This window comes from Lepidochelys olivacea (genome assembly GCF_965140295.1).
Source record: "Lepidochelys olivacea isolate rLepOli2 genome assembly, chromosome: 23".
Classification (NCBI taxonomy): Eukaryota; Metazoa; Chordata; order Testudines; family Cheloniidae; genus Lepidochelys; species Lepidochelys olivacea.
The window spans coordinates 9,558,006-9,580,242 of NC_140433.1; the positions used below are offsets into that span (position 1 = coordinate 9,558,006).

The 22,237-nt window shown below is 43.7% G+C and overlaps 1 protein-coding gene across 5 annotated transcripts in view; it reads left to right on the top strand.

Moving 5' to 3' along the window:
* Window positions 1–22,237, top strand: part of LOC311512029 (butyrophilin-like protein 2) — a 69,067-nt gene that overhangs the window by 42,509 nt on the left and 4,321 nt on the right. For 4 of the 5 annotated variants that reach the window (XM_084613015.1, XM_084613014.1, XM_084613018.1 and 1 more), the window contains 7 exons: window positions 417–437; window positions 3,243–3,263; window positions 3,731–3,751; window positions 11,661–11,681; window positions 14,650–14,670; window positions 19,942–19,962; window positions 21,579–21,599. In XM_084613015.1, coding sequence (XP_084469141.1) covers window positions 417–437; window positions 3,243–3,263; window positions 3,731–3,751; window positions 11,661–11,681; window positions 14,650–14,670; window positions 19,942–19,962; window positions 21,579–21,599 — 147 coding nt within the window. The remainder of the gene's footprint in view (window positions 1–416; window positions 438–3,242; window positions 3,264–3,730; window positions 3,752–11,660; window positions 11,682–14,649; window positions 14,671–19,941; window positions 19,963–21,578; window positions 21,600–22,237) is intronic. The other variant, XM_084613017.1, reaches the window with a different exon arrangement.

The window sequence follows — 22,237 nt, forward strand, 5'->3', positions numbered from 1 at the left end:
GATGACAGTTTTTGCAAAACTCCTGTTGGAACAAATGTTGGTTTATTTAATTCTTAGCAAGAGGGCTAATCTGTAGAGTGGATTTCTGCTAATCTTTGCATAATCTGCTAAACTTTGATCATATGAGAAGCAAATATTAAATACAGGTGGGATTGGTAATTAATGCAGTGACCATCGTATGTTGTGAAAAAATATTTTACATTTTCTTGGAAGACCTGAGAAAGAACCAGTGATGACAGGCTGGGAACAGCAGGATGGTGGTAAAATATATACATAGCACAATATATTTGGCACTATGTGGGTCATTGAATAAGGTTTATTGGTGCTATTCACAAAGTTAAAAATTCAGTCAGCTAAATGTATTGTTAAACGTTCAAGAACCAAAAATAATAATAATCTAATTTAATCTGTTGCAGTCCAATTCTGTAATGATTGTGGTAAGTTTTCACTGATTTGTAAGTAGTGATTTTCAGATTTTTTTTCTGCTTTGCAATGTATATCCTATATGTCTAAACTTTCTACTTATCTACTTACCTACTCTGTCTCATTTACCTCAAAATGTCCAGCAGTTTTATTTCTAGAGTGTCTGATCACCTTACAAATCATCATTCTGATAAAGTGTCTCATATTGTCTATATGCCTCCTGGAAACTAGCAGGTAATAATTATTAAACATTTTTTTGCAAATTTCCTACTCTTTCCCTTTGTTTTCCTTTTTGCAGCTGTGGGAAAGCCAGGCTAAATGAATGGGCTGTCCACTTGCTCTGCATTTTGAAAACTGTGACATGATTATCACAGTTCAGGGCAACTCTCCCTGTATTACCCCTCTGTGGTCTCTTGAGGGCTCATCAGTCATCACCTCTCTTGGACAGAGATATGTGTCTCTCTCCCTCCTGACTGGGGTTTGTCAAGGCTGCACAGTTCCCTGCCTACAATGTGATATCCCCAGCAAGCCAGACTGCCTAAACTGGCCTGCATCTGTACTTTGCTTTCTCTTCAAAGTCTATGTGCAGCTGGAATTGCCAGCAGGCACAAGTTACCACGTAGCTTTTTATATGCAAACATATTTCTTTGCAAGGTGAAAGATTTACAGAGAAAACAGTGCAGTAAGATATCCCAAAGATATTTTAGGAACTTGCCATATCTGTCGCAATGATATTCATGGGTGACTGGTATGAGTAGAGGATGCAGGGTGAGCTAATTCCTTATCCATCAGCATCCTGTGACCATTACACTTTTCCTGCTGTCTTTCTATAGCTCCCATCTAACAGCCACCTCTGCCAAGTTATACTATGTAGAAAACATTTGTTTACAGGATAGAACAAAAACTCTGCTGTTACTCAAATGTGTGTCATTCCTTTACAGCCCAACTACAAGGGCAAATTGATAAGTTTGGTGTGTTTGGGATGTGATATCACCTGTTTTCTTTGATCTGTGGGCTGCAACCTTAAACAGTTTAAGTTAGTTAACATAATAAAGTTTTTTGTTTGTTTTACATTTCTTCTTGTTTTCAGTAACCCAAATTTAATGGACAGATTAACTTTATTTGTTTACAGTGTAGTAGGGGCCAAGTCTTTTATAACACAAGCTATACTTTTGCAATCAATTCTGTGAGCAGGGCCTGCCTCTTGCTCACAACTTAACTTTGTGTTATAGCAGCAAGATTTTAACTACTTTAGCCCAGGCCTCATACCAGGCCTCTTATATCTGGTCTTATGTCTGACACATGGGCTTATGTTTCAGGACCTCTTCCTACTCCACCTTCTATTGATGCAGAGATGGAGCTGATGATAGACTTATATTTGCTTTATATTTGCTGACCGGAGCACCCCTCCCTCACAGAATAGTCCACTGCACAGCCATAGCCAGAAGTATCCCTGCTGAAAATGCAGAGCTTCTAGTGCACTCTCACACTTATTTAAACCTAGGGTTTCCAGGTGTCTGGTTTTTGACCGGAATGGGTCGAAAAGGGACCCTGGCGGCTCTGGTCAGCACTGCCGATCAGGCCGTTAAAAGTCCAGTCGGCGGTGCTGTCTAAGGCAGGCTAGTCCCTGTCTGTCCTGGCACCACGCTGTGCCCTGGAAGCGCCCAGCAAGTCCAGTTCCTAGGCAGTGGTGCATGGGGCTCTGTGCGCTGCCCCCGCACTCCCATTGGCCAGGAACCACGGCCAATGGGAGCAGGGGAGGGCCGTGCCTGCGGGCGAGAGCAGCACCCAGAACTTCCTGTCCCCCCCTCTCCTATCCCCCCCCTGCCTAGCACCCGGACCTGCTGGCCGCTTCCAGAGTGCAACGCGGAGCTGGGACAGGTAGGGACTAGACTGCCTTAGACCTGCTGCACTACTGACTGGGTAAGCCTGTGCCCCAATGCTGATCCCCTACCCCGATCCTGAGCACCCCACCAAACCCAGAGACCCCTCCTTCACCCCAAACCCCTCATCCCTGGTCCCACCCCAGAGCCTGCACCCCCAGCTGGAGCTCTCACCCCCCCTGCATCCCAACCCCGAGCCCCATCACTGAGCCCCCCACCAAATCCAGAGACCCCTCCTGCACCCCAAACCCCTCATCCCTGGCCCCACCCCAGAGCCCGCACCCCCTGCCTCAACCCACAGCCCCCTCCTGCACTCCGAATCCCTTGACCCCACAGCCTAGAGACCCCTCCTGCACCCCAAACCCTTCATCCCCGGCCCCACCTTAGAGCCCCCAGCCCAGAGCCCGCACCCCCTCCCACACCTCAACCCCCTTCCTCAACTGGCAGCCCACTCCTACACTCCAAATATCTCAGCCCGCACCCCCAGCCATAGCTCTCACCCCCTTCCGCACCCCAACTCCCTGCCCCACCCCAGAGCCCCCGCCCACACCCTGAAGCCCTCATTTCTGGCCTCACCCCAGAGCTCGCACCCCAGTTAGAGCCCTCACCCCCTCCCAACCCCCTTCCCCAACACAGTGAAAGCGAGTGAGGATGCGGGAAAGCGAGCCACAGAGGGAGGGGGAATGTAGTGAGCGGGGACAGGGCCTTGGGAAGGGGCGGGGCTAGGATGTTCAGCTTTGTGCGATTAGAAAGTTGGCAACCCTATTTAAGCCCCAGTCTTGAATTGGGCCTTTCTAAAAAATAAAGAAAAAAAGTTGCTGTCTTTTTATAACTCTCACCTAACAGAATCTACCCCCTCTGAACCTCTATAAAAGAATTATTTTGAAGAAGAGGGGAATTTATTTTCTTACTCAAATAGTTGTCATTCTTTTGCAGATCAACAACAGAGAGAAATGAGTAAGTTTTCATTGATTTATATAGCCTGCTACTCAAGCAAAGGAAAAAAGAGAGGATATATGGTGGAATTGTGGATGCTGTGTATTAGTTGTTTAGAAATCGGTTCTCTCTGAAAACATTCCACTGCGCAGACATGGCTAAATTCATCCCATCTGTAACTACAGTGATGTCATTGTAGTAACACTCGGGTAAGTTAGTCCCTAGGATTTTGAAAAACTCCCAACATATTTTTTTCCTGAATTTGTATTCAGATGTTTGCAGAGGGGGGGAAACTATTTCATTAGTCATATGTGCAATATTGCCAACAGCCTCCTAACCACCTGCAGATTTGAGAAGGAATTTTTAGGAGCTGCATGTATTGAATGTCCAGTAACATTGAATTGTCCAGAAGGACCTATTGTATTCAAGATGCTTGAAGAAAAGGGGAAAATTATGTAATTACTCAAATGTGTGTCATTCTTTTACAGATGAGCTTCAGAGACAAAGGGGTAAGTTAGCACCGAGTTGTGCAGCTTTCTACTCTTGAGAAGAGAGAGGATATTGGCTAGAAATGACTGTATTATTGTTGAAGGAACCAAGGGCAGCAGTGATGAACTGGAGGGAGATTAGTGAAGTTTATCGCAGCTGGTAGTTGGGTTACATTGCTCATATTTCGTCGGACGATTGTTAGGAGTGGCTGTTATTTGTGCTGGATTGGGAGTGTCAGATTGTCACAGGAAGCTACAGTTTGTTGCCATTTTTGGCACATCTGCTGGGAAATCTATGAGCTTCTCCTGGGGAATGTACTCTCAAGGGGGATGGGCTTCCCAGCTCATGGAGGAGATAAAGTGTGCTGCCTGGAAACTACACTTTGAAGCTAAAGCAGGTTCTATCCATGGGATCCTGGACCATCCACTGAGAGATTCTTCTCCTTCAAGTGTACTCTGCATACTCTCACTCATGAGAACTCTCCAGACCAGTGCAGCCCTGAACAGTAGAGTTCTAGCCAATCATAGCCATTGAAGTGCTCATGCACCTCCCTCACCCCTCCCCTCAGTGAACTTGGAGCATTCCAGGGCTAGGGTACAAAAGGGGCAGAGAGTTCCTTCTCACTGTGACCAGATTGTTGCCGGCACCCAGTGCCAAGAGGCTGAACAACAGCTGGAGTGGTTCGTTACCCGGTGTGCTACACCCAATAATCACAACGGGGTGGAGAAGCAGAAAAGTTTATTTGCAGCTGCAAAAAGGTACAGGGAGAATAAAATCTCAAATCCTGCACAACAGAGCAGGAAGTTACACAGGCTTTTATACATCCTTTTTTCCAGCATACTTATCCAATAGCAAGCTGCTCCAAGTATCCATATAGCCAGCCAATCCAGTTCCCAGCTAGTTCCCTGATTCTCTGTATCATTTGTTAAACTATACATAAAGCTGCTTTATTCAGCATTGTTCTTCCATAGCTCCCCTGTTTGGCCTTGCTTAGTTTCAGGCAGTCTGACTCTGCAACATACTGTTGCAGATTCTCAGCATAACTGCTGTGTGTGCCTCCAGGCAGGGGGGCCAAGGACACTTGGGCCTAGCACACAGAGCTGCTGCGAGTGCCTCCAGGGAGGAGGGGGGGGGCAAGGACACCGGGGCCTAGTGCGAGGGGGCTTCATCGACACTCGTGGTCTTCCATCCCCTCGAGTTACCTAGTGGCCATGCCCCAGTGTTCCCAACAAGATAAATAGTTTTATGTGGAGCTCAGGAATACTTTTGTGGTATGATTGGTGGCTAGCATTAAAACGTAGTTAATCAAATAGGAATGAGTTAGCATTTAGTAGTAGGAGATTAGATAGTTACTTGAATGGAATTGAAGAAGAAACCCAGTTTCAAAAGGTGTGTATCTTATCTAGCGGTGTTCCCAGCATTAGATACAACATGTTTAGGTGAAGGACACTCACCCTCCAAGTGTTCAATTTGCTTTACATTTTACCAAGAGAGCAAAGAAAGGAAGACAAAATAGGCTTCAGGCACTTAAACGTTGCAAGAAGCACTGTCTCCAAAACCATCTTGAAGTGGGACAGGACAAGGTTAACTCAACTGTATATCCTATATTTCTAAGTCTAAACAGAAGTCCCTAAATCATCCATTATGTAGCAGAGCTTTTTTTAAGAAGATACTACTCAGTATGTGTCCAGTTCTGCAAACTCTGAGTTACATGAGGTATCTTTCTCCACATAAATAGTTGCTTTGAAGATAATTGGCCAAATACAGAATTTTGTAAGTTGTTAGTCACATAGAACATCTTTTCACATCCACACTTCTACCTGGGTAAGCCTTGAACAAGTATTTTAAGCTGCAACACAAATCTGTTTCCCTACTTAATGTACTTGAATATTAGATTCATACATTTTAATCTTTTACATTTTCTGTAATGATTTGCCATATTATGTCAATTTGTCTGTCTACAGATATAGAACATACTGATGCTTACAGTATCCAAGCACCTTAAAAATAATCACTTGTATTGTATAAAGTCCCGTAGGTTGTCTAAATTTCTCCTTCCACCCCTGGAAGGGGATGGCACATCCCTGCCTCCTGTTCACTACATGTTTGTTCGATAAAGGTAATAGTGTTGATAACTAGACTTCTGTACGGTGTTTGATTTGTTTAATCCATTTGGATTAAAATACTAGATCAATATAAAATTAACATGACGCATTACATGGATTTAAAGTGACTAACTCATAGGTCTCCAAATGTAACTGCAAACATGGAATCCTCACAGAGTGGGGGTGTTTGTAGTGTGGTCCCACAGGGATTGTGTTTTGGCCCTACTCTATTTAACATTTTCACGAATGATTATACCAAAATTAGCAGCGTAGTGACATCTTCAAGGGCAGAAGGATGGGCTAGCTGTCTCCAGCACATACCTAGTGTTTCAGATGGGATCGTGTGTTGGGTAGATAGGCCCTCACACTGCTGTCACTGCCATGATTACACTTTTATTTCTAGTACACTAGCTCAATCACAGCCAGTGTGGGCATACACCTCCTGGCTGTAGTGTAGACATACCCTGAGAGTTACATAGACTGTTCTCTGTATACATCCTACTGTATTTTCCTACTTTATTTTCCACTGCATGCACCTGATGCATTGAGCTTTAGCCCACGAAAACTTATGCTCAAATAAATTTGTTAGTCTCTAAGGTGCCACAAGTACTCCTAGTTCTTTCTGCTGATACAGACTAACACGGCTACCATTCTGATAGACTGTACAGAATCTAGAATGCTGGGTCCCATGACTTGTTAGCGAAGTCCAGTGCTGGGCTTTAATCCACAAGTCAAAATACATTTTTATTAATAAGAAGGAAAAACAATGCTCATATTAATCTGTGGAATGATGCTGATGATTGACTTGTGGGACTGGATGTGGGGTAGACACATGTCCTACACACATGAATCCTTTGCTGCAGTCTTGCTAGCCAAGGCTGAGAGCTTCTTAATGAGGCTTTGATCCCTAAGCCCTTTAGCACCAATCAGCTCGGGGGTGGGCTACTCAGGAAGGCCAAGGCTTTAAAAAGCCCGCGCCAAAGCGACCAGAGGAGCTAGCAAATAGGAGCGGCTAATAGGGGAGTTTTGTGAGGGAGTTGAGAGAGGGAGCATGAGGGGGTCTTGTTACACTTAACATTCTTTAAACTGCATGAAACTTAAAACCAAAACCAACCCCTGATAAAAACAAAACTTCAACAAAGGAACGCGTTTCAGGAGTAAAAAGAGAATGCAGGCAGAAGCCCAGCAACAGAGTGGGGGCTATCTTGTTTATTGCACCCAATGTAGCATGTATGATTACCTGTCTGATGGGCAGGTGGCATATGGGTGCTTTCGATGTAAGGAGTTCCTGACCCTCAGAGACGGTGTACAGGCTTTGGAGACTAGCATGGCTGAACTGGAGGAGATAAGGGAGACCGAGAGATACATGGATGAGACTTTCCAGGACACAGTAGAATGGTCCCATCCCTGGTCTGACAGCCTCTGTGCTGTTGAGGAGGATGGATGTCTCAGGGAAGGATAACATCCAACTAGAACAGAGGGAAATGATCCCATAATTGGGACCCTCCTTCCAGATGATGTGGTATCCTCTCGCACTGAGGGGAGAGGGAGAGGGAACTCCCGTTACTAGGACGAAACAGGTAATAGTTATGGGGGATTTGATCATTAGAAACATAGATAGCTGGGTATGTGATGATTGGGAGAACTGCATGGTGACTTGTCTGCCTGGTGAGAAGGTTGTGGATCTCTCAAGACATCTAGATAGACTTACATGCAGTGCTGGGGAGGAGCCGCTGGTCGTGATACATGTAGGTACCAATGACATAGGGAAGGATAGAAGAGATTCTGGAGGCCAAATTTAGGCTGCTAGGTAAGAGATTGAAGTCCAGGACCTCCAAGGTAGCATTCTCTGAAATGCTTCCAGTTCCACGCACAGGGCCAGTTAGACAGATAAAACTGCAGGGTCTCAATGTGTGGATGAGATGATGGTGTAGGGAGGAGGGGTTTAGATTTATTAGGAACTGGGAAAACTTTTGGGAAAGGGGGAGCCAATACAGGAAGGAAGGGCTCCACCTAAACCAAAATGGAACCAGATTGCTGGCACTTAAGAAGGTCGTAGAGCAGTTTTTAAACTAAGGGCTGGGCGAAAGCTGACTGCTGTGGAGGAGCATGTGGTTCGGGGAGGATCTATTAATGGAGATCCTCTATATCCTAGTAAGGAGGAGAGGATGGAAGATGATAAAATACAGGTAGGATCTGATGAGAAACAGTCAAATGAAAAAGAGTCCCATTCAAGCACATCATGTAATGTCAGACAGCTAAAAAGTGACAACTTTTTAAAGTGCTTATATACAAATGCTAAAAGTCTAAGTAATAAGATGAGTGAATTAGAGTGCCTTGTATTAAATGAGGCTATTGATCTAATAGAACATAAGAATGGCCATACTGGGTCAGACCAAAGCTCCTTCAAGCCCGGTATCCTGTCCTCTGACAATGGCCAATGGCAGGTGTCCCAAAGGGAATGAAAAGACAGGTTATCATCAAGTGATTCATGCCCTGTCAGCCAATCCCAGCTTCTGGCAAACAGAGACCAGGGACACCATTCCTGCCCATCGTGGCTAATAGCCATTGATGGACCTATCACAGAAACTTGGTGGAATGAGGATAATCAATGGGACAAAGTAATACCAGGGTACAAAACATATCGGAAGGACAGAACAGGTCGTGCTGGTAGGGGAGTGGCACTATCTGTGAAAGAAAGCTTAGAATCAAATGAAGTAAAAATCTTAAATGAACCAAATTGTACCATATAATCTCTAATGATATTAATTCCATGCTCTAATAATAAGAATATAGCAGTAGGGATATATTACCAACCACCTGAACAGGACGGTGATAATGACTGTGAAATGATCAGGGAGATTAGAGAGGCTATAAAAATAGAAAAACTCAATAAGGGGGGATTTCACTATCCCTACACTGACTGAATACATGTCACTTCAGGATGGGATGCAGAGATAAAGTTTCTTGACACCTTAAATGACTGCTTCCTGGAGCAGTTAGTCCTGGAACCCACAAGATAAGACGCAATTCTTGATTTGGTCCTAAGTGGACCACAGGATCTGATCCAAGAGCTGAATACAGCTGGACAGCTTGGTAATAGTGACAATCATATAATTAAATTTAACATCCCTGTGGTGAGGAAAACACCACAGCAGTCCAACACTGTAGCATTTAATTTCAGAAAGGGGAACTACACAAAATTGAGAAAGTTAGTTAAACAGAAATTAAAAGGAACAGTGCCAAAAGAGAAATCCCTGCAAGCTGCATGGAAACTTTAAAGACACCATAATAGAGGCTCAAATTAAATGTATACCCCAAATTAAAAAACAGCAAGAGAACCAAAAAAGTGCCACCATAGCTAAACAACAACGTGAAAGAAGCAGTGGGATGTACAAAGGCACCCTTTAAAAAGTGGAAGTTAAATCCTAGTGAGGAAAATAGAAAGGAGCATATACTCTGGCAAATGAAGTGTAAAAATATAATTAGGAAGGCCAAAAAAGAATTTGAAGAACAGCTTGCCAAAGACTCAAAAAGTAATAGCAAAAATTCTTTTAAGTACATCAGAAGTAGGAAGCCTGCTTAAAAAAAAAAAAAAAACAGTGGGACCTCTGGATGATTGAGATGCTAAAGGAGCACTCAAGGATGATAAAGCTATTGCAGAGAAACTAAATTAATTCTCTGCATGAGTCTTCATGGCTGAGGATGTGAGGGAGATTTCCAAATCTGAGCCATTCTTTTTAGGTGACAAATCTGAGGAACTGTGCCAGATTGAGGTGTCATTAGAGGAGGTTTGGGAACAAACTGATAAACTAAACAGTAATAAGTCACCATGACCAGGTGGTATTCACCCAAGAGTTCTATAGGAACTCAAATGTGAAATTGCAGAACTACTAACTGTGGTTTCTAACCTATAATTTAAATCCGCTTCTGTACCAGATGACTGGGGGATAGCTAATGTGACGCTAATTTTTAAAAAAGGCTCCAGAGGTGATGTCGGCAATTACAGGCCGATAAGCCTAACTTCAGAACCTGGCAAACTGATTGAAACTATAGTAAAGAACAAAATTGTCAGACAGATAGATGAACATAATTGGTTGGGGAAGAGTCAAACTGGTTTTTGTAAAGGGAAATCATGCCTCGCCAATCTACTAAAATTTGTTGAGAGTGTCAACAAGCATGTGGACAAGGGGGATCCAGTGGATATAATGTACTTAGATTTTCAGAAAGCCTTTGATGAGGTCCCTCACCAAAGGCTCTTAAGCAAAGTAAGCTGTCATGGGATAAGAGGGATGGTCCACTCTTGGATTGGTAACTGTTTAAAAGATAGGAAACAAAGGGTAGGAATACATTGTCCATTTTCAGAATGAAGAGAGGTAAATAGTGGTATCCCCCAGGCATCTGTACTGGGCCCAGTCCTATTCAACATATTCATAAATGATCTGGAAAAAGAGGTAAACAGTGAGGTGGCAAGATTAATTTTGCAGTTGGGATTCAGGGGAATTTGGGCATTTTTCACTTGGGGGTTGTTTCTCTGTTTTACAGGGTTGTGGTGGGGATGTCAGATTGGGGCTGTTCAGAGGAAAGAAATGTTCGTTGACAGAGCAAAAGCAAAGATAGAATAGGGGGTGCGTTGTGATGGCTCTGTTTTTGCAAAACAATGGCAGGAAGGCAAGGGTGAGTTTGATTTCAGAGACAATAACTCAGTAGCTAGTTCCAGATTCCACCAAGCAACCCTCTGTGAATCTTAAAAAAAAAAAAAAAAAAAAAACCCACTCTGTGAGGTTTAATACATCCTCCCAAGGAGAACTCCCTCTGCTGGGAGCTCCAGGATCCTCTCTCTTGGATGTTTCCTCAGAAGGGGAGTTTATTGCCTCACAAACAGTGTGTGAAAGACTCTGCTGCAAAATGAATCCTCGTAGTCAATTTTCACAGTGGAGAGAGGTAAACAATGGGGTTTACCAAGGGACCTGCTAATGATCTGGAAATGAGAGTGAACACTTAAGTGGCAAAATTTGGAGATGATACAAAATTATTCAAAATTATTAAGAGTTACAAAGAAATCTCACAGAACGGGGGGACTGGGCAACAAAATGGCAGATGAAATGCATGGTTGGTAAATGGAAACTAATGTACATTGGAAAAAATAATCCCACTTATACACATATAACGATGGATTCTAAATTAAAGCTATTACAACTCAAGAGAGATTTTGCAGTCACTGTGGATGGTTATCTGAAAACTTCAGGAAATGGGCAGCAGTGGTCAAAAAGGTTAACAATAGGTTAGAACCGATTAGGAAAAGTACAGAAAATAAGACAAAAATTGTCATAAAGCCACTATCTGAATCCATGGAACACCCATAGCTTGAATACCATTTCCAGTTATGCTAGCCTCATCTCAACAAAGATATATTAGAGGTGGAATAAATACAGAGAAGTGCAATAGATATGGTCAAGAATTTGGAACAGCTTCTATATGAGGAGAGACTGAAAAAAAGTAGGGCTGTTCACCTTAGAAAAGAGGTGGTTTAGGGGGAATACCAAATGGGTCTATAAAATCATGAATGGTGTGGAACCTGCTTGATAAACCTGCTTGATTCATAAACCTGCTTGAACTCTGTTGGTACATAGTCAGGGTGGTCATAGACCACACCGCCCTTGCTGAATACTGAATACCTACACAAATCAGCCGTACTGAATACAGCTGATCCATGCTCTTCATGGTGTTAGTAAATCAGGTATCCAACTGTTATGTTCTCTTTCTTTCACATTCGAAACAACAAAACTGCAAGTGGTGACTGATAAAGTTTATTCTTTTGCAGAGCAACTGCAGAGAGAAATTGGTGAGTTTGTGTGGATTAGTATCACCCTGTTTTTATTTCCCAGAAGTATAATGTATGTCCTGTATTTGTAAACCTCAGTATCACTCCCTAAATTATCCATTACACATCAGCAGGCTCCAAACGGTCAGTTCTGTGAGGTATTGTGGTCTGTCAGTGTAATCCCATTGAAATCAATGTGCCAAGTACAGAATTTAGTCAATCTGCAGCCTTAGACTTGAAGGCTTATACCTACATTAAGGCTAAGTAGGAACACCGTAAAGACTTGCTTCCCATTGAATGTGGAGTACAATTCACGGTCTCTAGATTAACATTCAAAACTTCCCGTAAGATCTCACCTTCTTATCCGAGAGATGCTTCTCCTGCTATGACTATGATCCCCACTGATACCTACTACATTCCACTTGTGAGACAGAACATGAACCTGTATGGTAGCTGGATTTAGACTACAGAACTCAAACCTGCACAAAATCAGAATGACCCCACCTCTAAGGATCCATGCAAAACTCACCTCATAGTCTGCTTTTTCCAATAGCTCTCAACACCTGCATATTTAGTTTGATATATTGATAATGTCATGAAAGTTTTAGCAGAGAAAGTATAGTATATTTTTGCCTGGTTTGAAAAATGACCATTCCAATATAATTGCAACATTTCTTGTTCAGAAGCCCTACCTAAGCAAATCAGTAAGTCTGCCCTCATTATGCATCAGTTATACGCAGCTGGATGAGGGAAATGTTACCTGTTCATGTAACATGTGCAGTCCCTGTGCCTCTTTCACAGAACAAATGCAAGGAGACATTGTTAAGGTTCCATTAGGCTACCCAATCATGTGGGGGCAGAGTAGGTGTTTCAGGGAAAAAACCCTAGCTTTACTTAATCTAAGACTTGACCATTGATAAGAGGGACGGTCCTCTCTTGGATTGGTAACTGTTTAAAAGATAGGTTTCAGAGTAACAGCCGTGTTAGTCTGTATTCGCAAAAAGAAAAGGAGGACTTGTGGCACCTTAGAGACTAACCAATTTATTAGAGCATAAGCTTTCGTGAGCTACAGCTCACTTCCTCAGATGCATATCGTGGAAACTGCAGCAGGCTTTATATATACACAGAGAATATGAAACAATACCTATTCCCACCCCACTGTCCTGCTGGTAATAGCTTATCTAAAGTGATTTCCAGCACAAATCCAGGTTTTCTCACCCTCCACCCCGCCACACAAATTCACTCTCCTGCTGGTGATAGCCCATCCAAAGTGACAACTCTTTACACAATGTGCATGACAATCAAGCTGGGCTATTTCCTGCATAAATCCAGGTTCTCACATCCCCCCCACCCCCATACACACACAAACTCACTCTCCTGCTGGTAATAGCTCATCCAAACTGACCACTCTTCAAGTTAAAATCCAAGTTAAACCAGAACATCTGGGGGGGGGGGTAGGAAAAAACAAGAGGAAACAGGCTACCTTGCATAATGACTTAGCCACTCCAAGTCTCTATTTAAGCCTAAATTAATAGTATCCAATTTGCAAATGAATTCCAATTCAGCAGTTTCTCGCTGGAGTCTGGATTTGAAGTTTTTTTGTTTTAAGATAGCGACCTTCATGTCTGTGATCGCGTGACCAGAGAGATTGAAGTGTTCTCCGACTGGTTTATGAATGTTATAATTCTTGACATCTGATTTGTGTCCATTTATTCTTTTACGTAGAGACTGTCCAGTTTGACCAATGTACATGGCAGAGGGGCATTGCTGGCACATGATGGCATATATCACATTGGTGGATGTGCAGGTGAACGAGCCTCTGATAGTGTGGCTGATGTTATTAGGCCCTGTGATGGTGTCCCCTGAATAGATATGTGGGCACAGTTGGCAACGGGCTTTGTTGCAAGGATAAGTTCCTGGGTTAGTGGTTCTGTTGTGTGGTATGTGGTTGTTGGTGAGTATTTGCTTCAGGTTGCGGGGCTGTCTGTAGGCAAGGACTGGCCTGTCTCCCAAGATTTGTGAGAGTGTTGGGTCATCCTTTAGGATAGGTTGTAGATCCTTAATAATGCGTTGGAGGGGTTTTAGTTGCGGGCTGAAGGTGACGGCTAGTGGCGTTCTGTTATTTTCTTTGTTAGGCCTGTCCTGTAGTAGGTAACTTCTGGGAACTCTTCTGGCTCTATCAATCTGTTTCTTTACTTCTGCAGGTGGGTATTGTAGTTGTAAGAAAGCTTGACAGAGATCTTGTAGGTGTTTGTCTCTGTCTGAGGGGTTGGAGCAAATGCGGTTGTATCGCAGAGCTTGGCTGTAGACGATGGATCGTGTGGTGTGGTCAGGGTGAAAGCTGGAGGCATGCAGGTAGGAATAGCGGTCAGTAGGTTTCCAGTATAGGGTGGTGTTTATGTAACCATTGTTTATTAGCACTGTAGTGTCCAGGAAGTGGATCTCTTGTGTGGACTGGACCAGGCTGAGGTTGGTGGTGGGATGGAAATTGTTGAAATCATGGTGGAATTCCTCAAGGGGTTCTTTTCCATGGGTCCAGATGATGAAGATGTCATCAATATAGTGCAAGTAGAGTAGGGGCTTTAGGGGACGAGAGCTGAGGAAGCGTTGTTCTAAATCAGCCATAAAAATGTTGGCATACTGTGGGGCCATGCGGGTACCCATAGCAGTGCCGCTGATCTGAAGGTATACATTGTCCCCAAATGTGAAGTAGTTATGGGTAAGGACAAAGTCACAAAGTTCAGCCACCAGGTTAGCCGTGACATTATCGGGGATAGTGTTCTTGACGGCTTGTAGTCCATCTTTGTGTGGAATGTTGGTGTAGAGTTTAAAAGATAGGAAACAAAGGGTAGGAATACATTGTCCATTTTCAGAATGAAGAGAGGTAAATAGTGGTATCCCCCAGGCATCTGTACTGGGATCAGGAATGGGCCCCTAATTTAATAACAATAAAGTGCATTGAAAAGTGTCCTTTTTTTTTCTTTTGCAGCCCAACTCAAGGAAGATAATGGTAAGTTAGCTGTGATTTCTGCAGTTTGGAGATGGAGGGGTCAGTCCTTGTTGAATAGGCAGGTTTTCTTTAACTCCTGAGGGGTCAGAATCTTTCTATTTTTGCACTGAGCTGAGGTGAGTGAGTTTTCCAGTTGGGACTCAGGGGAATTAGAGCATTTTTCAATTGGAGGGTTGTCTCATTGCTTGGTGAGCAGTGTAGTTTCAGACTGAGGCTGTTGAGAGGAAAGAAATGTTAATTAACCCAATTTTCAGACAAAACAAACACAAAGAGGAGACACCAGGGGTCTTCTCATTTTGCAAGCAATGGCAGGACAGAAAGGGTGAGTTTGCTTTGATTTCTGAGATGATCACACAGAGTGGGGTTTTTATCAGGGAAATGGTTAGCAGTCAGTTCTAGATGGCACCCAGCAAACCATGGTAAGTCTTCAACAACTCTAGGGGGTTTGATACACTGCCCCGAGGGGAATCCCTTCAGAGTGAAATGCTTGGATGGGAAACTTCTGCTGGGAATTTCAGGGGCCTTTCACTGTATCCCACACTAATGAGGGGGTTCTCCTCTCACACAGCAGAGTGCAGAGTATGGTGGAATGATTGTAAATCCCAAGAGTCCAATAGAACCCAGGCCTCATACAGAGAGGTCTTGTGCCTTTCTGCCAGAAGAGTTTCCTGGATGCCCCTGAGATTCCAGACCTGGTGCAATAACAAGCAGGTCACAATTATAGTCTCCTCCTTACCACGGGTACTGGACTACATCTTGAAACTCAAAAAATCAAGCTCAATTAGAATGCATCTCAAAGCTATCATGGTCTTCCATCACAATGTCGATGATCATTCGGTTTTCACACACCTAGTGACAAAGAGATTTCTCACAGGTCTTTGAAATCTATAGCTGGAAGTACAAGACCCCACTCCACCTTGGAATCTCAATCTAGTTTTACGCTGCCTAAGTGGTCCCCCGTTTGAACCTATGGCAACCTGCTCCGACATACATCTATCGATAAAGACAGGCTTTCTCATGGCCATCACATCTGCTCAAAGAATAGGGGAAACGGGGGCCCTCATGACATAGATTCATAGATATTAAGGTCAGAAGGGACCATTATGATAATCTAGTCTGACCTCCTGCACAACGCAGGCCACAGAATGTCACCCACCCACTCCTGCGATAAACCTCTCACCTATGTCTGAGCTATTGAAGTCCTCAAATCATGGTTTAAAGATTTCAAGGAGTAGAGAATCCTCCAGCAAGTGACCCGCACCCCAAGCTACAGAGGAAGGCGAAAAACCTCCAGGGCCTCTTCCAGTCTGCACTGGAGGAAAATTCCTTCCCAACCCCAAACATGGCGATCAGCTGAACCCTGAGCATATGGGCAAGATTCACCAGCCAGATACCCAGGAAAGAATTCTCTGTAGTAACTCAGATCCCACCTCATCTAACATCCCATCACAGGCCACTAGGCCTATTTACCATGAATATTTAAAGAACAATTAATTGCCAAAATCATGTTATCCCATCATACCATCTCCTCCATAAACTTATCGAGTTTAATCTTGAAGCCAGATAGGTCTTTTGCCCCCACTGCTTCCCTTGCAAGGCTATTCCAAAACTTCACCCCTCTGATGGTTAGAAAACTTCGTCTAATTTCAAGTCTAAACTTCCCAATGACCAGTTTATATCCATTTGTTCTTGTGTCCACATTGGTACTGAGCTAAAATAATTCCTCTCCCTCTCTGGTATTTATCCCTCTGATATATTTATAGAGAGCAATCATATCTCCCCTCAGCCTTCTTTTGGTTAGGCTAAACAAGCCAAGCTCCTTGAGTCTCCTTTCATAAGACAGGTTTTCCGTTCCTCGGATCGTCCTAGTAGCCCTTCTCTGTACCTGTTCCAGTTTGAACTCATCCTTCTTAAACATGGGAGAACAGAACTGCACACAGCATTCCAGGTGAGGTCTTACCAGTGCCTTGTATAACAGTACTAACACCACCTTATCTCTACTGGAAATACCTCGCCCGATGCATCCCAAGACGACATTAGCTTTTTTCACGGCCATATCACATTGGCGACTCATAATCATCCTGTGATCAACCAATACTCCAAGGTCCTTCTCCTCCTCCGTTACTTCTAATTGATGCGTCCCCATCTTCTGACTAAAATTCTTGTTATTAATCCCTAAATGCATGACCTTACACTTCTCATGATTAAATTTCATCCTTTTACTATTACTCCAGTTTACAAGGTCATCCAGATCTTCCTGTATGATAACCCAGTCTCTCTCTAAATTGGCAATAACTCCCAACTTTGTATCATCCGCAAACTTTATTAGCACACTCCCACTTTTTGTGCTGAGGTCAGTTATAAAAAGATTAAATAAGATTGGTCCCAAAACTGATCCTTGAGGAACTCCACTGGTAACCTCCCTCCAGCCTGACAGTTCACCTTTCAGTAGGACCCGTTGTAGTCTCCCTGTTAACCAATTCCTTATCCACCTTTCAATGTTCATATTGATCCCCATCTTTTCCAATTTAACTAATAATTCCTCATGTGAGACGGTATCAAATGCCTTACTGAAATCTAGGTAAATTAGATCCACTGCGTTTCCTTTGTCTAAAAAATCTGTTACTTTCTCAAAGAAGGAGATCAGATTGGTTTGGCACGATCTACCTTTTGTAAAACCATGTTGTATTTTGTCCAATTTACTATTGACCTCAATGTCCTTAACTACTTTCTCCTTCAAAATTTTTTCCAAGACCTTGCATACTACAGATGTCAAACTAACAGGCCTGTAGTTACCCGGATCACTTTTTTTCCCTTTCTTAAAAATAGGAACTATGTTAGCAATTCTCCAATCATACGGTACAACCCCTGAGTTTACAGATTCATTAAAAATTCTTGCTAATGGGCTTGCAATTTCAGGTGCCAATTCCTTTAATATTCTTGGATGAAGATTATCTGGGCCTCCTGATTTAGTCCCATTAAGCTGTTTCAGTTTCGCTTCTACCTCAAATATGGTAATATCTACCTCCATATCCTCATTCCCATTTGTCATGCTACCATTATCCCTAAGATCCTCTTTAGCCTTATTAAAGACTGAGGCAAAGTATTTGTTTAGATATTGGGCCATGCCTAGATTATCCTTGACCTCCACTCCATCCTCAGTGTTTAACGGCCCCACTTCTTCTTTCTTGGTTTTCTTCTTATTTATATGGCTATAGAACCTTTTACTATTGGTTTTAACTCCCTTTGCAAGGTCCAACTCTACTTGACTTTCAGCCTGTCTCACTTTATCCCTACATGTTCTGACCTCAATAAGGTAGCTTTCCTTGCTGATCCCTCCCATCTTCCACTCCCTGTATGCTTTCTGCTTTTTCTTAATCACCTCTCTGAGATGCTTGCTCATCCAGCTTTGTCTACAACTCCTGACTATGAATTTTTTCCCCTTTCTTGGGATACAGGCTTCCGATAGCTTCTGCAGCTTTGATTTAAAGTAATCCCAGGCCTCCTCTGCCTTTAGATCCATAAGTTCTTCAGTCCAATCCACTTCCCTAACTAATTTCCTTAATTTTTGAAAAGCCATCCCCCTCGAAAAAAGTAGAAAAGTTTGGATCCATTAAGATAAAAATTCTCATTTCTGTCAAGACATTTCCAGTGCAGATTGTCACTGAAAATGTTACAGCAGTGTTTTATCTAAACAGGGAGAGGTTGGCCGGGGTGGTGGTGGGGGGGTGATTTCAGTCCATCCTGCTGTGTGAAGAGGCAATAAAGTTTTTGGAGTTTTGCATTGCAAAAAATATTTCAAATATAGCTATGCACATAGCTGGAGTCCACAATCAACTGGCCAACTTCTTCAGCAGGAGGATCTAGCTCAATCCCAATTGGTCTTTCAAGATCAGTGTGCTCAGACCCATCTTTCGGAGGTAGGTTATTCCTTTTGTTGACCTATTTGCAAGGAAAGAGAACAGAAAATGTCACCAGTTTTGTTTCTGAGCAGGGCACATTGCAGGTTTTATTTTCGAAGCCTTGAGATTGAAATGGACTCAATGAGTAATAAATCTGTTCCTCCCAATACTCTCCTGACATGGACAGATGTCATCTTTCATCCTGGCTTCTGACTGGATAGACCAAAAAGAGAGAACATGTCTCGATTCAACAAATCCTGCTCAGTAGAAAGTCATCAAGAGGATCTGCTTACCTGGCTATGTGGAAAGGTTGGATCCATCTTGGCCTCCTTTCATGGGGTATAACCTTTGGAAGCAAAGGTCTAAGATTTAGGCATGAGCACATGAGGAGACTGCTGCACAGGTTGCCATCTCCTCACCTCGCCCAGGTGAGCTGTGACGCCTCCTCCACCTTCCCTTGTTCACCATTTTCAGTAGTTCCAGGACTGATGAATCGGGTTGGAGATTCACTGCAGATTCCACTAGAGGAACTCCAGGAATCCAGACAGAAACTGTTTGGGTAATCTGCAAATGTCACCCCTTGCTTGAGTGGCTCTACTCGTGAATGAAGCCCTCCCAGATCATGGAAAAACCGTCAGGCAGGCTCCACCAATGGCACTGCTGTTGTTCAAAGGGGCTGATAAAAAGTTGGGGATTCCAATGAAAGATTCTCAGGTTTTGTTTTCACTCCCTGCACCTAACTCTTTTGTGCTCAAAACTGTACATGAATGTGGCAGACAGCACCATGCTAAATCAATCCCATAGGACAACTGAAGAAAGAGGGTGTCCTGGAGATCAATCTACTTAGCTTAACAAAAACACAGGGTGACTTGATCAACTTCTGTAAGTAGGTAGATGGGGAACAAATAGTTGGTAATTGGATCCTCAATCTAGCAGAGAAAGGTCTAACAAGATCCAATGGCTGGAAGTGAAGGTAGTGAAATTCAGAGTGGAAATAAGGTGTAAATTTATTTATTTATTAAATAAGGTGATATTTATTTATTTATCAGGTGTAATTTTTATGCTCGGACAGGCATAGAGCGCTGCAGTCCTTTACCTGGATCTCAAAGTCCCTTTAGCGCCACACTTTTTTCCAATTCCACATAAATATCTGTTAGTGATGATTCCTCATCCAAACCTTAAGCCATCCTTCCAAAACATTTTTCCAGTTATCTATCAATTTCTCAAGCTCTTTTTTAACTTAAGTCATCACTGATTTTGCACGATGTAATCCATTTACTGGGTAATTATTGATCCATGGTATCAGGAAAAACACTGAAGAAGAGTTTAAAAGAGTGTAGTGATTGATGGATTCTTTTTTTCCCCCCAGCTGCAATGAGGAATGAATTAGGTGAGTGAAGACCTATGTACACACTGGATGTTGTTCCCACTCCCCTTGCTTGTATATCGGGGGAATGGAGCCATTTCTCCTGTCTGCCTTCCCTTTCCCTGGCTGCCTCTGAGAGGGAAGGGTATCCTAACGGTCCACTATAGCAGGGAATACAGCAGGTCCAGGCAGACCCATTGCATCTCCCCACACTGCTCACACATACCAGGCAGCACGGGAGCTGTGGCCTTTGCCCAGTTGTCTGTCTGAGCCTGAGGGGTGGGGAAGACCCACTGTCTCCCTTAGAGCCCCATGTGGGGCCCAAAACACTTAGGGTTATGCAATGTTCTCCAGGGGTCAAATATTGCCCGTTGTGTGGTGTCTCTGTCCTCAACAGCGAGCAGCAAATTCACTCTTTTCTCTGCCCAGGAGTGGGTCACATTACAGAAAGTTGTAGCATCTGCCATTCTGTGAAAAAGAGAACACAGATGGCCAGGAACCCTTATCTGAAGCAGCAGTTGATGAAACAAGGCAGGAGTCCTGCATAGGCATCAGGACCCTCTAGTCATTGCATCCAATTGCCCTCATCTGCCTTCCACCTCTGAAGTGATGGAGGACAGAACCTGGGGCTCTGATTCTCCTTTAAAAAGGGAAAGAGGTCATAGAATTTTTCAGGAATCACCTCTTTGAAATAGGAATGACAAGAAAGGTTGGGGGAAAGGAGGATTTGTCATATTACTCCTCGGAGACAACCTCGAGATGTCCACAAGAACATGCTACGCAGGGTAGTAGTGGGCAATTGGCCTACATCTGCCTGGTCCTGGGTGGGAGATTTCCAGTACCATTTGATTATATCTGGCATATGGCTGTCGAGTCTGATCCCTATGGACGTAGTTGTGTTACTGCCATTTCAAGTGCTTTCAAGCCCGCAGACCTCTGTAGCAGTTGCCAAAAAGGCTTGATTTGTTTGTCCACGCCAAGAAGGCGAATGGCATATTGGGCTGCATTAATAGCAGCATTTCCAAGAGATGGAGGGAAGTGATTATTCCCCTCTATTCATCACTGGTGAGGTCACTGCTGGAGTATTGCATCCGGCTTTGGGGCCCCCACTACAGAAAGGATGTGGACAAATTGGAGAGAGTCCAGCGGAGGGCAAAGAAAATGATCAGCGGGCTGGGGCACATGACTTACTAGAAGAGGCTGAGGGAACTGGGCGTGTGTAATCTGCAGAAGAGAGAGAGTGAGGTGGAATTTGATAGCAGCCTTCAACTCCCTGAAGGGGGAGTCCAAAAAGGATGGAGCTTGGCTGCTCTGAGGGGTGGCAGATGACAGAACAAGGAGCAATGGTCTCAAGTTGCAGTGGGGGAGGTCTAGGTTGGATATTAGGAAACACTGTTTCACTAGAAGGGTGGTGAAGCACTGGAATGGGTTGCCTAGGGAGGTGGTGGAATCTCCTTCCTTAGAAGTTTTTAAGGTCAGGCTTGACAAAGTCCTGGCTGGGATGATTTAGTTGGCGTTGGTCCTGCTCTGAGCAGGGGGTTGGACTAGATGACCTCCTGAGGTCTCTTCCAACCCTAATCTTCTATGATTCTAAGTGCATATATGGAAAAGTGTCCTCTTTTTTTTTTTTTTTTTTACAGCCCAAGTCAAGGAGAACATGGGTAAGTTGGCTTTGACTTCTGCTGTTTGGATGGGGAAGGATCAATCATGTAGCCGTTAAAGTCATTGGAGGAGGAAGGGTTCCTTTAACAGCCTAGGGTCATGATCTTTTGCTCTAGCAGTAAGCAGGAGGGGAGTACCTTTTGGCAACTGGGACTGAGCAGTTAGCGAATATGTAAAGTGCATAAACTGTACTTACCCTCTGCATCAGAGAGCTCTGGATGGGGAGTGCAGCAGGACAGAGCTGCTAGAGCTGGGCCTGAGCTGTAGTAGCTGAGGCCATGCAAACACCCCACACTCCGCCTGAGGGACAGAGAGAGGACAGTGTCCCCCCGGACCTGGGCACTGAGAGTCTCTGCAGAGCACCTAAGATTCCTTCCCCCCTATATGAAGAAGGGCTCAGCCAGCTCTGCAGTTCCTTACCTGGATCTGAAAGCCCCTTGAACTCCACATTTTTTCCCAATTCTACATGAATATCTGTTAGTGATGAATAATCATCCAAACTTTAAACCATCCTTCTAGTACATTTTTCCAGCTATCTAGCTATCAGTTTCTCTAGCTCTTCTTAAGTTACCACAGATTTTGCACAGTGTTATTCATTTCCTGTGTAATTGTTCATACATGGTAGCAAGGGAAACAC